We start from the raw sequence: 15,027 nt of genomic DNA, 5'->3' as shown, positions 1-15,027 counted from the left end.
ATGAAAAATTATCATTTAACTCCACAAACAACATATTGTAATCCAGGGGATATAACGACTGGGACCAGAAAATAATTACTTTCCTTCTATTGAAACCCATTCATATGTTTCGATGGGCTCTACCGGAATGGGCTATGCTTGCCGATGTACGTTATAACGTCCTTACGTATTGTAATGACCACAGGCGAGGTAGTGAGCGAAGTAAGTTGATAGCAGGTTTATTAGATTCCACAATCGGACAGACAGGCGCAGCTCAACCTGAAAACACAACAACCGGACACACCCACCCGGAAGTTAACCCCCGGAACCCCCCTCTCAAAAGGCCCGCCCTTTCCTCCCAAACCCTGTGACGCTACAGTATGTTGAATACGTCATTGCGTACGTAGTACACGCCAAGACGCACGCAACGTCAGCCTCACTCGACGGTGTTCGACTCCGTAGTTGTTCGGGCAGTCTTGGTAAGTTCGCATCGCTTTTAGTCCTACTTTGATTGAATTTTAAGGTGTAATTCAGATAATTTATGAAACCTGCACGGTAGGAATATTCGTCAATTCTCAAAACATAAATGAATGTGTTAAGATGGCGGAAAAAAGCTACATTAGCTTGAGTTAGCATGGACTGATCAGGATAGCAAAGGTGCTAGCAACACATGTACCGTTAATGTGAGCGGTTCATCGTGTTCTTTACAACCGTATATGTTCTATATATATATGAATAGATGGGGGTACATGATGTGTACATTTGAGAGCGACTTTGTGGAGCCTGTGTACTTCCCGTAGCGGGCTTCAAGGTCTACGTTTAAGTCATCCAGCTAGTTGGGTAGAACGTCGACCTGGACTTCCTCATTCTCCTGCCCGCCATTAACACACCACGACTACGGAGCTGTTTTACATTTACATTTAGGGCATTTAGCAGACGCTTTTATCCAAAGCGACTCACATTGAGTACATTTGTTAAAAAAAGGTGCAATATATATATCTGTCGCAATAAGGACGTTCATAGAACCAAATACCAACAATCGCTAGGTTAACTGATTCCCTCTATAATACCATTATAGCTAGGATAAGAGGCCACACAATTAAGTGGCAGGACGTACAACTTACAATAAGTGCGTACATAAAGGGCCAGGACGTACAACGTCCAACAAGTGGGAGGGGTTGATATACAGAGTCTAGTTGAACTCTGAACCGGCGAGTCTTGAGTCCTTTGCGGAAGCTGGAGAGCGACTCAAAACATAGTTTTAAACTCTATTGTTCTTGTCATGTCTTCTAGAGGTCGTCGCTGAGCCGTCACTATGGTGAAGATCTTCATTGGGAACATTGCCCAAGAGGCGGAGAAGGATGAGCTGGAGGCTCTGTTCACGCCGTACGGCCAGGTCACAGAGTGTGCCAAGTACAAGAACTACGCCTTTGTTCACATGGATGACCGGAAGTCGGCCACCAAAGCCATCCGCGAGCTGCACGGCCACAAGCTCCACGGCAGGCCCATCAACGTGGAGCCCAGCCGGGGCAAGAACAACGGGCCCGTGAAGCTTCACATCGCCAACGTGGAGAAGGGCCACGACGACGAGCTCCGCGCGCTGTTCGAGGAGTACGGAGACGTCTCCGAGTGCGCCATCATCAAGAACTTCGCCTTTGTGCACATGCCCAACAGCGAGGAAGCGATGGACGCAATAAAGGGACTGGACAACACCGAGTTCCAGGGTACGTCATTGCATATTTTCATGTGTCGCGTGGTACCCACTGCTGCTGGTCTAAGCAAGCCTTTGGTTGTTAAATTCTAGCATAGAGTTGTCGGTGGTCTCTGATTGACAAAGTGTCTTCCTGCAGCCAAGCGCATCCACGTCCAGATGTCGAGGAATCGCCCGCGGGGCGGAGAGGAGGAGGAGGAGTACCCTCCGCCCATGCACCGGGGAGGTTACTTCCCTCCCCGGCATTACCCGGGACCGGACCACCCCGACATGCACTACAGAGGGCGCATGCATGGGTACCCTCCTCCCCCACCCCCGCCACCTCCTCCGCGTCGGCCCGCCTACCCGGAGCACCCGTACGGCGGCGAGCGGGACGGATACAACGTGGTCGACTACTACGAGAAGTACCGGGCAAGACCCTACGCCCCGGCGCCCTACGCCTCCGCCGCCCCGCCTTCCTACCCGGCACCCCCGTCCTACGCCCCGGCGCCCTCCTACGCCCCGGCGCCCTACATGGACAGGCGGGCGCCCCCCATCCCACCACCACCCCCCTCTGCGAGGGAGCGGCCCTACGACCCTTACGATGGTCGTTCCCTGGGCGCCCCTCCTCCACCCACTTCGGCCGCCGCCTACTACGCCAGGGACAGGAGTCCCATCCGGCGCACTCCTCTCCCCACCCCGCCGCCCCCCTCCGGCAACGGCTACTCGTACGAGAGGTCCCGGCTGTCACCGGTGCCCCGGCCCCCCATGTACGCGCTGCCCCGACCCAGGGACCCGTACGGAGCTCCGCCGCCGCCGCCGCCACGCTATGCTGGCTATTAGCATCGCTGGAAAGCAAGAGAGAGACCCAAGGTGAGTGGCGCATGACCAGGGGCGTACCGAGGTGGGGGGAACCAGGCACGCCAGGTTGGGAAGGAGGCAATACTGCGGCCAAAACGCTTTGAATAAAACGAGCTGGGTCAGTTAAGATGATAATCTTGCGTTAAAAGAATATTCAAGCTGTTAAACCATATTAAGAAACCGTTACGTGTATTGTGATGACCATCGACATCTTGACTGAAAGTGCTAAACATGAGACTTGCGCGAGTCCTGTAGTGTAAAGCCGGCTTGACCTGTGTGGTGTGCTCTCTTTCCAGGTTTAGACTATGTCAAGATCGTCGTCTGCTGATGCACGTGGCGCTATACCCGCAACCCCCCCTTCGAACCGCCCACTGTAGTCTACGGCGGATTGCGTTGCGTTCGCCATGAGGCTTCACGGAAGCGACTATTGCGGAAGTGTCCGTAATTTTTAAACCATTCGATGGCTTCGAATCACACGTCCTCATCCTTGGGCTGATGTTGGCGCCTTTCTTTTGATTATTATTTTGTTGTCATGTTTGTTTTACTATTCAGAATTCTACTGTTTGCAGTTTACTGGTGAAGGTGCCTCATCTACTTAAACAAAACGTCAATCGACAAAAATAACTATTTTCTGCTTTTCGGTCATTATTTTATATAGACTAAGAAAACTGTGACTTAATTTGTTCGTCAGTTAAATAACCGATTTGTGTGAGGCAATTTATTCGTAGGGTTTTCTGTTTGTTCTTTTTCAAAATGCTATGAATTGTTTCTAGTCACAGGAATCATGCCGTTGTAGTGGCGTTGTAATCATAGCGCTTGTCACAGATTGTTCAACTTTAACAGTCCATATATTTGCGACGCATGACGAATCACATTTCCACTGTTGTTCTAAAATTAGAATTATTTTACTTTTGCGGACATTGAATCTTTAATACATCTAGCAACGACATGTTTGATTTTATTTTCCTCAGACCTCTTTTCATTTTCAAGTCTTTTAAATAAACACATGTTACCAACAAAGAATTCGGCGTTCCTACTCGCATCATTGCATCGATCATAGGTGAGGCCTTCTAGTCCAAGTTTCATTTTTTAACTATCCTTAATTTCGTAACTAAACCTTGTTTCAATTTAAGCAATTGAGCCGTAATTCCTAGCTCCGATATGGTCGCGTGTTGCTACGACAACTGTTAATAAACAAAAAATGATGTACATGTATCAATTGTGTAATTCCCATCATGCATATTTCTCACGCATTTGCCATTGACCTTTGCTTCCCCTTCTCACTGCACTTAACCCTTCACCCCATTGTTTGGCGCTACCTACTCTGGTATCCTCAGTGTTTGTGCTCTTTGTAGGTTACCATACCCCTCGCCCCCTGCACAGGGGTTGACGTAACGCTATGCCAGGTGTCGGCGCTACACGGTAAGTGTCCATCAGGAGAGCCCTCTGACAGGATGAGCTGGGTAGGTACTACACCAAAATGACCTATCTGTGACATCCCGCGCACATCCCGCCCTCTTGTTTAAACTGTCTGTCTGTACCCTGATCTCTCACCGCAGGGGAGCCGTCCTGGGAAGGCAGCGGTGGCTTGTGGCCAGCTGAACTGTATTGGCTGAGCGCCAGTCAGGCCCAGCGCTGATGGGAATCTACGTGTAGGCTTCAAAGGTGATTTCAGTGGCTTGCCCAATAGGAAGAGTCCCTATTTTCCGAACTATGATAGATCACTCTAAACACAAAGAATATGGAAAATATTAACTGGGAGGATTTGCCATCTTCTGGGTAGGTCACCAAGTACTAAGGAAGTGTGGGTAAGACCTTGCTTGAAAAGAAAAGGCCTTTACTCTATGAAAGGGTAAAAGCCTTTGTGAAATCCGGAGGATGGCAAGATTGAAGAACTCGGGGCTTAAATCTTTAAGCCCCGAATGATCTAACTGGTGCCTGTTGGTTGAAGCCAGCTGCCTTAAAATGTGGATGTTTTTTTAATTTTTGTTTAATGTATACAAAGATCTGGCTTCAAATTGTGTCATTTGAGATCCCATGTAATGCTCTTCACAGTTTTTGTCAAAAAATGTCGTAATTTCTTCAACTGCAGGCAGCCGATACGGTCTTACTCCATGGAAAGGATGTGAGGCTGACGGATCAGAACCACTACATCAAAAACCAGTGTAGATCAGTGATGCAGTCATGAAACTGAAACCAAACCAAGTCGTCATCCCCCCAGCCCACCCATAATGAATGCAGATGAAAAGGCACAGATGCTGATCATGGTGGGTGTCTGTTCTGTCTGGGAAAATTTACACATCACCACACCCGATGAATAAAAGCACGTAATAAACATGTTTTTATGATTAGACCTAAAACACGTTATTTTTTTTGGCCACAACTCTACTTACCAGCTCAAAAAAGGAATTGCTCTGTTAGATGTATGTTTCTGAGCCTGCCTGGGAGGGGGTGAAGAATTGTGGGGTGTCCAGATTACACAGGCTGTTTGCGGAGACGGCCCGAGTGGATGTCTCAGGTTCACTAATTGGGGGCAGACGGGCCACTGTGACTGCCTGCTGCCTCTCATCCATGTCTGCCCCTGTGCAGACATGGTGCTGTGCTGAGTACCAGTCTTCAGGCTACTCGGATAAAAGAGGCGCTGCTGGGCCCCCGGTCATGTCCTCAACTCAAGGAACGTGAAACTGGCCCCTCACTCGACCTCCATGCTGAGGCCCAGCCCAGTGACGATGCACATGAGAGGTCTGTCATATCTTGTAGAAGGAACAACCCAAATGATCTCTTGACCCGAAACTTCTGTGGTGCACGTGGCAGAGTAACATGTGATAACATATCGTTGTATTAAAAAAAAAAAGATAAAGCATTTATTCTGATCCAGACCTTGCCTTGGTGTCAATTTTTTTCTAATCACTAACTAAAAAAACTGCACGGAAATCAAAGGGATCAATGTAGGTCACTGGAAAATAACCTCTCCTTTTCACTTACCGAGGGCAACGGTCAGGTATTACCAACACCATTGAGAGTTGGCTTTTCCATATTCGATTGTAAGGTATCGCAGGAAGATAAAGGTTATGACTAGATATCTACTTTGACAGCACTTTCCCACAAGACAAGTAAGCACTCAAACTCATCTGCTCATGATTTAGTTTTAGCATTGTTCCTTCGACAGAATAATATCAGGTCAATACAGACTAAAGCTAAAGGCCATGTGAGGTTAACGTTTGAAATGATTAAACTACTTAACTTTACGGTTCAAATCAACATTTATTCTGAGGTCAAAAAAAGTGCCACAAGTCATGCTTGACAAACGGAGGGTTTACTACAACCAGATACATGTGTCCGACGCTCAAACATTTCTTTCACTTCCTCTACATGGTGTGCGGAGAACAACCTCATCCTCAACACCTCAAAGAACAAAGAGCTGATCTTTGATTATAGGAGGAATAAGCCGGACATTCAGCCCATCTATATGAACGGGGAGAGCGGGCAGAGAGTCTCGGACCTCAGGTTCCTGGGCATGCACATTCAGCAGGACCTGACCTGGATAATAAACACCAAGGCCCTTATGAAAAAGGCCCAACAGAAACTATTTCCTAAGGATCCTCAGGAAGAACAATCTTCCGGAGAAAATGCTGATGTCCTTTTATCGCTGCACCATTGAGACTGTCCTAAGCTACAGCATCTTGCTGTGGTTTGCCAGTTGCACTGCAGCTGAGAGGAAAGCGCTCCAGAGGGTCATAAAAACGGCACAAGAAGTCATTGGATGTCCTCTTCTCTCTCTTGAGGATGTCTACAATAGACACTGCCTCAGGAGAGCTCATAGCACCCTGAGACACTCATCCCACCCAGGCCATAACCGGTTTGAACCGTTGCCCTCTTGGAGGCGCTTCAGGGCAATCAGATCAAAAACAAATAGGCTTAAAAACAGTTTCCACCCCAGAGCTGTTATTTCTCTAAATAATCCAGAATTATAAATTATTGCATTATCATACCAATCTGACCTTTAAAATTGGCTGACATTCTGACAAATATATAGATTTGTTCTATATATTTATAGAGTTCTAAAAAAAATAACCCTTTTCTCAGTTAGTTTTTGTTTTAAAAAGCACTTATTTTGAGAGCCTCTACCCCAATTTCGTTGCACTTAGTGCAATGACAATAAAGAGATTCTGATTCTGATTCTGATTCTTCACATTCCGACTAGTGTGTGAATAAAAAGGAAGCCTTCCCTTCGACGGAATGTGAACAATATAGACTATTTTGAGGCAATAACCTACTGGTATCTGCATCAAGTAAGACATCAATGGCCAAACCAGAGACTATTTGAAGACATACAGCAACCCATTCACAGGTTCCATGCTTGAGCTTCTGTTACGGCTATTACAAGGCTCTGTAAGTATGGGTAGATCCTCAACTCATGTTTGCCGAAACTCCTGCCGGCACATATAGCATATAGCAAAAGGACAAAAAGGAGTGTATGGGTTCAAGACTTAGCTTTGTTATGTTAAGTTGGGAGTGATTCCCTGTAAAACGCGATTGTTATGGCTACTAACCTCGGTCGAGTGGGAGTGACCTGCTTTCTGACGCCTGACCACGCCCCTCGCGCCTGCTTCTATGAAACCCAAATGGGTCAGTGTTTCATGCACTCAGATCACATTTTTGTATCTCCCTAGGCGGAAGTTTTCCTGCTAAAACCTGGGTGTTACTTACTCTCATTCCTATGCATTTTTTCTTAATCTTAATCATTGCTTGATTGAGGATCCCTTGATTGAGCTGAAGCAGACTGGTACAAGCAAGTAAAGCTTCTCTTTAAAACTTGAGTTTCTGATTTGAAATGCTTTGTGTAATTTGAGTACCCTAGCTCGAATAAAGACACTGTCCGTTAACGACTTCCTAAAAAAAACCCGTTCCTCAGAATGTGACAGTGAATACTTAACCCTTGTTCGCTTTGTCATTGATTCAAAAATAGACCAACAGCTTAATGTTTTTTCAATCATTTAATAGCAAACAATGATTTTTTTCTATAAAGATTGATTAAATAAACAGTACAAGTTAAGTCAATAATAAAATCTCTCAAATCAGTCTCATTGACTAAATATTTAACCATCATTTTGCAATAAATGTTGGATTTGACGTGGCACACAAAGTTATAAAAATAGTTCGAAAATACATGTAATGAAATGTGCGGCCACAAATGTCCACACAATCATCCATCATCCCAGGGTGATCGGTAAAGAAGAACAGCATCAGAGCTTCTTGATCAGCTTACATACAGAAGGGTCTCATCCGACTCCATGGGCCCCTGTCTCTCCATTGGCCCCTGTTCGTGGCTCCTCAGGTCTGCCGGTCTTTCCGACCACCCCGTCTCCATGACGGGAGCGATGCTGGGCCCCGCCTCCGCCTGCCCCGCCCTCGACGGCCGGCCCTCACGTACGTCAAAGAGCACCTCAAAGCTGGCCACGGCCTCGCCCCGCGCCGGATCAGCATCTCGTAGTCGCCGAACTTCACCAGGGCCGTGGACCCGACGTCGAACCTCTCCAGGTAGACCAGGGAGACGCCGTCCACGGACACCCGGCCCCGCTGGCTCAGGCTCTGCACGCTGAACTGGAGGTGGGGGCTCCGCGGGGTCCGGAAGGCCTGGACGGACAGCTGCTTGCGGGAGACACGGGGGTCGGCCAGGGCGAAGATACAAGCCTGCTGGTCGCGGCCGAACCTCAGCGGCTCGTCCGCGGGATGGGCGTGGTGCCCCGCGCCCGGGCCCAGGGGCAGTAGGCAGAACATGCCCTTGGCGCCTTGCTGTGGATGGTAGAGGCTGATGTAGAGGCAGGTTAACTGGTCCTCCTCAGTCTCCAGGGTCTGGGAGACGTCCATGACGGATAAGCTGGCGGTGGACTGAAATGCAACACAGAATAACAGGAACGAGTTAACACTGAGGCCGGAGAGTGAGCCTAACCCCTACCTGCCCAAACTACACTGCAAGTTGCCTCGGGTAAAAGCGTGTGTTCATTTGCGTAATAACTAGCGGCCACCTCTCCATAATGACGGAATTTGACATTATTTGTGCACAATATTGATATAACATCCCTTAGACTCATAGAAGTCAAAGGGATTTAGACTCATGTCTGTAAAGCATTTGTGTAAAAATGGCCAAAAGGATGTCACAATTATTATTGCAACACAAACACAGAAAGGCAACTGAGGTCTGTTTTCTGAAATTGGATATTTTCGACCACATGATTTTTTGTTTTATTTTACCAACAATAAATATTTAGGCTATACCAAATTTCCTGTGCAATCCTGAATCTTATTTTTATTTTAAATGTGGTATCTCTAGTAAGAATGATTCTAACATGTTTACATGCGAATTTTTTTGCTATTCACAGATATCAAAAGTGGAAGAATTTCAGAGAGAGACACACAGACAGATAAGCATATGAACAGGCTCAGTAATATCCCACTCATCCTCATAGGCCTACTACTTTAAGTAGCCTTTTGAAACAAGGTGCCTTTCTAAACGGCTCTGTGAGTCATTTTAAATCATCCGCAAGTGCCTACCTTTGCATGAAATTGCTGCGACTTTCTACGACATCCACTGCCAGGCCGAAATGTTCGGAGGGACTTCAGGCACAATTCTAACGGTGGCTTTTCTAACAGAGCGTAGACAGACAGGAACAATCCTCCCCCTTTTCTCCAACTCCCTCCCACGCTCTCATCTTAAGGGGGAGTGCACTTCCCAGAATGATGATACGTGAGGTTGAAGAACTGAAAGTAACTACTAATAATAGTGGCTTCGGTTTTTCCAAAATAGGCAGAAAAATCGGGAAATAACTTATGAACGGTTCAAATAGTTTACACGTGAGCTGAACATCACTGTATGCTCTTCCTTTGCTTTCTACTCGGATGTGACCCTCGCTGGACGGTTTTATTTACATTACATTTCTTTATTGAAGGGGATGAAGTTCTTCTGGGAAGAGCCGAATAACAACGCCTGCTTCCTCCACCTTAAAGCATCAATAAATAACTTGGATTTAAAATCGATAACATCTCACGGCCAGGGGGGCGGAGCTTCGGACCAAACCATATATGGGCATACAAAACCTCTAGAGTAAATTTGGGACCATACCAGTGAAACAGGCAAAATCTGTTTAATCCAACATCATGTGGGCGTTGGAAGAAATGTGGGTATTATAACACGGGTAGGACACACAGGGATCAATCACAGACCAACACACCACAGGAACTTTGATACAATGCAATGAAACACGTGTGTGTGTGTGTGTGTGTGTGTGTGTGTGTGTGTGTGTGTGTGTGTGTGTGTGTGTGTGTGTGTGTGTGTGTGTGTGTGTGTGTGTGCGTGTGCGTGTGCGTGTGTGTGTGCGTGCGTGCGTGCGTGCGTGCGTGCGTGCGTGTGTGTGTGCGTGTGTGTGTGTTCCTTCCTCGTTCGTAGTCCATAGGGGCTTCTTCGGGTCCTGTTAAACTGATGATCCCCACTCCAGCCCCCGAAATTACGAATCCGAAAAGGAACGCCCGCCGATAGGGGGCGGTAATACCCCGATAAGTTAATGATTGAACGCCATTAAAAAAGAAGAAGAAGAAGTGGGTTGTGACAGTCAAAGGTTGAACGCCATTCATTGAGGCTACCGGTTCCCGGTTAAAAGGTAACAATTCACGTATTCTATTGTAAATCGATCAATTGTACATGATTTCAACGTTAAATCAATGTTGGAATAAAGAGTGAAAGTATTGATTATTTTATTAAGCAGTGGAGGTCGGTATTAACCGTGGATGGATCGGGGGGCTTTGTTGATAATATGGCCTAGCTAGCTACTTAGCATTAGCCGCAATTTATCCGAAATGGATTCTTTCGTCCAAGGTGATCTCTGCATATCGGTTAATGTAACGCAAATGTATTTAAGAAGCATAACACTATTTCGTATGCGTAAATGTTTAATTGTCTTTGGTTATGACTGATTTATGAGGTCAGGGTAGCCTAGTGCTGTAGGTTGCACGAGGTAAACTAGTGCATGTGTCGCTGAGGGGTTAATCACCATCAAATGCTCTGGTTTTTATGAGATGTCTTCTAAAAGGCTTCTAAAAAAAGGAGAATATGGGAATCACTGCAAATAATCACCAGCCCTCATTACCTTGACTGGTAATGCACCAAAGGCCTGACGCATACAATTGACCCATTTTGACATTGTTGAAACAGATCCAAAAGTAGAATGGTGAAGATATTCGTGGGGAACCTCCCGCGGGAGGCGGACCAGGAGGAGATCGAGGCCCTCTTCAAAGAGCATGGCACCGTCACCGAGTGCTCCATTATCAAGAACTTCGCCTTTGTCCACATGGATGACCGCAAGGCGGCCGTCAAGGCCATCAAGACCCTGCATCTGCACAAGCTCCACGGCTCCCAGATCAACGTGGAGGCGAGCCACGGCAAGAACCAGGGTGCCGTGAAGCTGCACGTGGCCAACGTGGACAAGGGTGATGACGGGGAGCTCCGCACGCTGTTCGAGGAGTACGGCAGTGTGTCGGAGTGTGCCGTCGTCAAGAACTTTGCGTTCGTTCACATGTGCAACTCGGAGGAGGCCATGGATGCCATTAAGGGTCTGGACAACACAGAGTTTCAAGGTAAGGGGGACATGGATGTTACAAAGTAGGGGGCAACATGAATATTGCTTCATCTTTCGGGGTGTAATTTAGTCCTAATCTAGTCTATCAAGTAAAAGCTATCATTGTGCCTGTGCATTCCATACCGATTTATCCTCCTAAACCTCACCCTGTCCGTCCCCAGGTAAACGTATACACGTGCAGATCTCCAAGAGCCGGCCAAGGCACGAGGAACAGGACGACTACCCGCCCCCACCCCAGGAGGGAGGCTACTGGCCGCCACACGGGTATCCGGGCGACCGACACGAGCCCCCCCCACCGCCGCCCAACTACATGAGGGGCCCACCCCATCACCACCACCACCATCACCAACCCCCCCACCACCACATGCCCCCCGGCTACCCCACGCCCCCTCCCCCGCCCCCTCCCCCCCGGCGTGCGGTGTATGCCGAGCGGCCCTATGAGCGCGAGCGCGAGGCCTACGGCGTGGTCGACTACTACGAGAAGTACCGCGCCCGCCCCTACGGCATGCCGGCCGCCTACGACGACCGCCGCCCCGGCCCCGTGCCCCCTCCTCCCCCCTCGATCGCCGTCCGTGAGCGCATCCTCACGGCGCCGCTCGACCCGTACGATCGCCGCGCCCTGCCCCCGCCACCGTCCTCGTACTACCCCCGAGAGCGTAGCCCCCTCCGCCGGGCGCCGCCCCTCCCCATGCCCCCCGCCGGTAACGGCTACGGCTACGAGCGCTCTCGCCTCTCCCCCTCTAGGCAGCCGCCGCCGTACGGGGTGGTGCACCGCCCCCGGGACCCCTATGCTGAGCGGTTGCCTCCGCCACCGCCGGCACGCTACGCTTATTAGCTCCTCCGCCCCCACGCCCCCTCCTCCCAGCGTGCACGTCAAGGTGAGGACAACATGCGCGCTACGCTAACGATAAATCACACCGAGTCCATTGGTCTCGCAGGGAAGCTGATTAAAATCCTCTTGTTGGAGGGACGTTGTAAGGAAGGACGGGTTTCACTGGGACGAACATCCTCGTCTCAATCGTATGTGGGGAAGTAAGAAACTATACGAGTCATATATTTTTGTATTGTACCTTCTCTGTGGAGGAAGATGCGGTACTCGACTCAAAAGTAAAAGCACTAATACTAAATATATATTTTAGAGTAGGTCCCCAGTGCCCGCTGTCTCTAGTTGCAGAGCGTGATGTTGATGTTTTCTATATTTTTGCTCTATCCCACAGGATCGTTCCGCTCGCCAGATGCTCTCGGCGCTCTTCGTTTCCCCAGCGACGGTGGAGCGCGTTTCGTTCCCCGCTCTCAGGAGGAACCGTCGTCCTCGTCTCCTTTATGGATTATATTTCATTTGTAATTTTAATTATAACATTCTGGAGCAGATTTCATATTTTTAATCGATTCTATCTTTGTCACTGTGCTGTAGTCGTTTTAACAGTCTATGGCTATAGGTCGTTTTTTATTTTGTAAGAATTACGTTAATTAGTGTTCTACTATTGTGTGTGTGCCATGGGAAGCTTTTTTAAAAGCGTCACTTGTTTTGGAGGTTCTATTTGGTATCGAACGTACGCACTGGGTCCATCTGCTGGGCCATCCCGTTCCAACGGCGTATAACAGCTTGGTAAACTTCTGCTGTGACTTAAATATCACATCGTCTGTAAAGAAAGAATACCGAAATGCGATTTTAAAGAAAAATGTCGCCTCCTTTGTTGGAAATGGTTTTCAATAAAGGCCTCATACCGTGATCCCGATGTTCTTGATACTTCAGTCGCACGTTTCTTTATAATATATTCGTCGACTAACGTCGCTCCCTGCATAAAATGTCTGATCGCCATTAAACCCTGTATACCGACTAACTGTCCCATTAAAGGGTCCCGCTTCCACCACCAGGTATGACGTTGGTCAGCCACTTCAAGGCGAAATGTACCCTAGTGAGTGACGCCACACGTGGGTGTGTCCACGGTCAGATTGTTTGGTGGGTAGGTCAGCATGACCAGTTAGTATGGCCCACTGGGTGTTGCTGATCTATCCCTCATACGTCTGGGTGGTTGGTCTCATGTGTGACGTCGCACTGGGGTAGATTTAAAGGAAGGGGGGGGGGGGGGGGGGGGGGGGGAGATTTTAAACGTCACACTTGCTGGTAGAATGGGACCCCTTTTTTGCCGGCAGTGAGAAGCCTCGATCACAAACGGCTAACCGCCAACCTCGTGTCCACGTAGCCTATTCGTCATCCTCCCCATCACTCAAGTGGGCTTGGAACCGATCCTAGTCCGGCTGTACTCCAGCTCTTAGGTCCTCCTAGTGTTTTAATTTATACCGCGTTCATGTGGGGCACGGTGGTGGAGCTCTTTCTTTTAACCCCAGGTGAGTACATGCAAGAACCCCAGGATACAGGTAACGAGAGTGCTGAAGGTTTTCACAGTGACTTGTTTTAAAGGAGAACCAGACACCAACACCGCACATGTTATGCGTTCCAGATGACTCTGTCTAGAAGGTAATGGCTTGCTGTTGCATGCATTGTCGCTCATTGGCTGTGTTGGTTACCTGCTGATTAAGCATTGATGCGACACAGCTCTCTTTAGGAATTTTAGGAAACTACACTTTAGGAAACAGAACGGGGGAACCTAAGAAGGGAAAAATAACTAATTTTCCAGGTGGTGACCAGGTGTTTGGTTCTCTTTTTAAATGCGTTTGATAAATAGTGGATGTAGAACCTGCAGCCTATAGCCTTTCACTGGCACAATCACTAACCGTTTCCTGCTCATTTTTTAACGCACTATTTTGAATTGGATTTAAATTGACAATTTATTTTGAACACTTTGTTCAAAAGAGTTTATTAACCCAGTGAAATGCTCCCAGTGGCATTCTTCATTAAACTACATATTGAGCTCAGGCTAGTCTCAAGTTAAAGCTTTATTTTCAATCCTCTCAATGTCACCCCTGAAAATGATCACTAAGATGGATAGAAATGGTATGGATTGACTTGCCAATCCTAGATATTGGTGTCAGGTATTTACATTGATCATATTCGCTGATGCATATACCATATTTTAGCCAGGTCTCACACCGATGCAGATGGTAAGCTGGTGAAAAGATGGGCAATATGAAAACAGCGTGTCTAACCTCTGAAACATTAGCAGGACAGTACTTACAAGAAGGCCTACTCATTTTGTAGATCTTCAAGACCCTGCAATGTTTCTTCTCAATTGCGTCAACATTTTGTAAAATGAACTGCCAATAAAACAAGTTTTTCTTTTATTGCTATGTTTCTCAAACTTTTTATGACTTATATTTGCTGATAAGCCCACCTTTTTAATTTCATTCAATTTTTTGACATGAGTTGAAACCTAACTGAAGCGCTGGGGTTGTTGTAGTGGCCCATAAAAATTAAAGTATTGATGGAAATGGACATAAATAAATACCGTTTTATATACCTATAATTTAGGGTTAGGTTATAATGTTTTGATATAGAATTCATTGGTTTATATAAATAAAAAAAAAATCATGGAGAGCTTTAACCGACCAATTTGTTTGATTTTATTAAATATTAATTTTGAACAAAACATGTGCCTGTGTACTAGAAAAAAATATTCGCGACATGCATTTTGTAATCAACTAAATGTAAATATTTCCAGATATATTTGCAAGCTCATTTGTTTCTTAATGACTTCATAGTAATGCAATGTAATTCCATGTCTTGCAAAAAAAGAGTCAACGTATGGTTAAGATTGATAGATTCCTAAAGTCTTCTGGTTGCTGCGTACACAACAGCCGTGTCTAGGTCCTTAGGTCTGGGCCCCCCTCTTCTGTTCTTCTGACGGAAACTCAACATAGAGTAGCATACTTCAGCTAGCTCCTGACCCTGGGCAAATATAT

The 15,027-nt window shown here is 47.2% G+C and overlaps 1 protein-coding gene and 1 pseudogene across 11 annotated transcripts; one reads left to right on the top strand and one right to left on the bottom strand.

Annotated features, from left to right (window-relative positions):
- The first annotated feature begins 367 nt into the window (after window positions 1-367).
- On the top strand, window positions 368-13,213 carry LOC130370334 (RNA-binding protein 4B-like). 11 transcript variants are annotated; one of them, XR_008893022.1, is made up of 5 exons: window positions 368-458; window positions 1,273-1,703; window positions 1,830-2,542; window positions 3,886-3,952; window positions 4,090-6,538. XR_008893022.1 is itself a non-coding variant. In XM_056576076.1 (4 exons), exons 2-3 carry the CDS (start codon window positions 1,295-1,297, stop codon window positions 2,510-2,512), a joined length of 1,092 nt encoding a protein of 363 aa, XP_056432051.1. In that variant the 5' UTR covers window positions 368-458; window positions 1,273-1,294; the 3' UTR covers window positions 2,513-2,542; window positions 3,886-6,538. The 11 variants fall into 11 exon arrangements, 6 of the variants coding, with proteins under 6 accessions (XP_056432051.1, XP_056432050.1, XP_056432055.1 ...); XR_008893020.1 differs by having other exon boundaries at window positions 2,827-3,993; window positions 4,090-6,258; XR_008893021.1 differs by having other exon boundaries at window positions 2,827-3,952; window positions 4,090-6,257.
- LOC130370343 (TRAF-interacting protein with FHA domain-containing protein A-like) lies at window positions 7,582-9,192 on the bottom strand (annotated as a pseudogene).
- Window positions 13,214-15,027: the final 1,814 nt, after the last annotated feature.

Source organism: Gadus chalcogrammus, chromosome 17, assembly GCF_026213295.1.
Source record: "Gadus chalcogrammus isolate NIFS_2021 chromosome 17, NIFS_Gcha_1.0, whole genome shotgun sequence".
Lineage (NCBI taxonomy): Eukaryota > Metazoa > Chordata > Actinopteri > Gadiformes > Gadidae > Gadus > Gadus chalcogrammus.
This window is presented reverse-complemented; position numbering and strand designations above follow the sequence as displayed.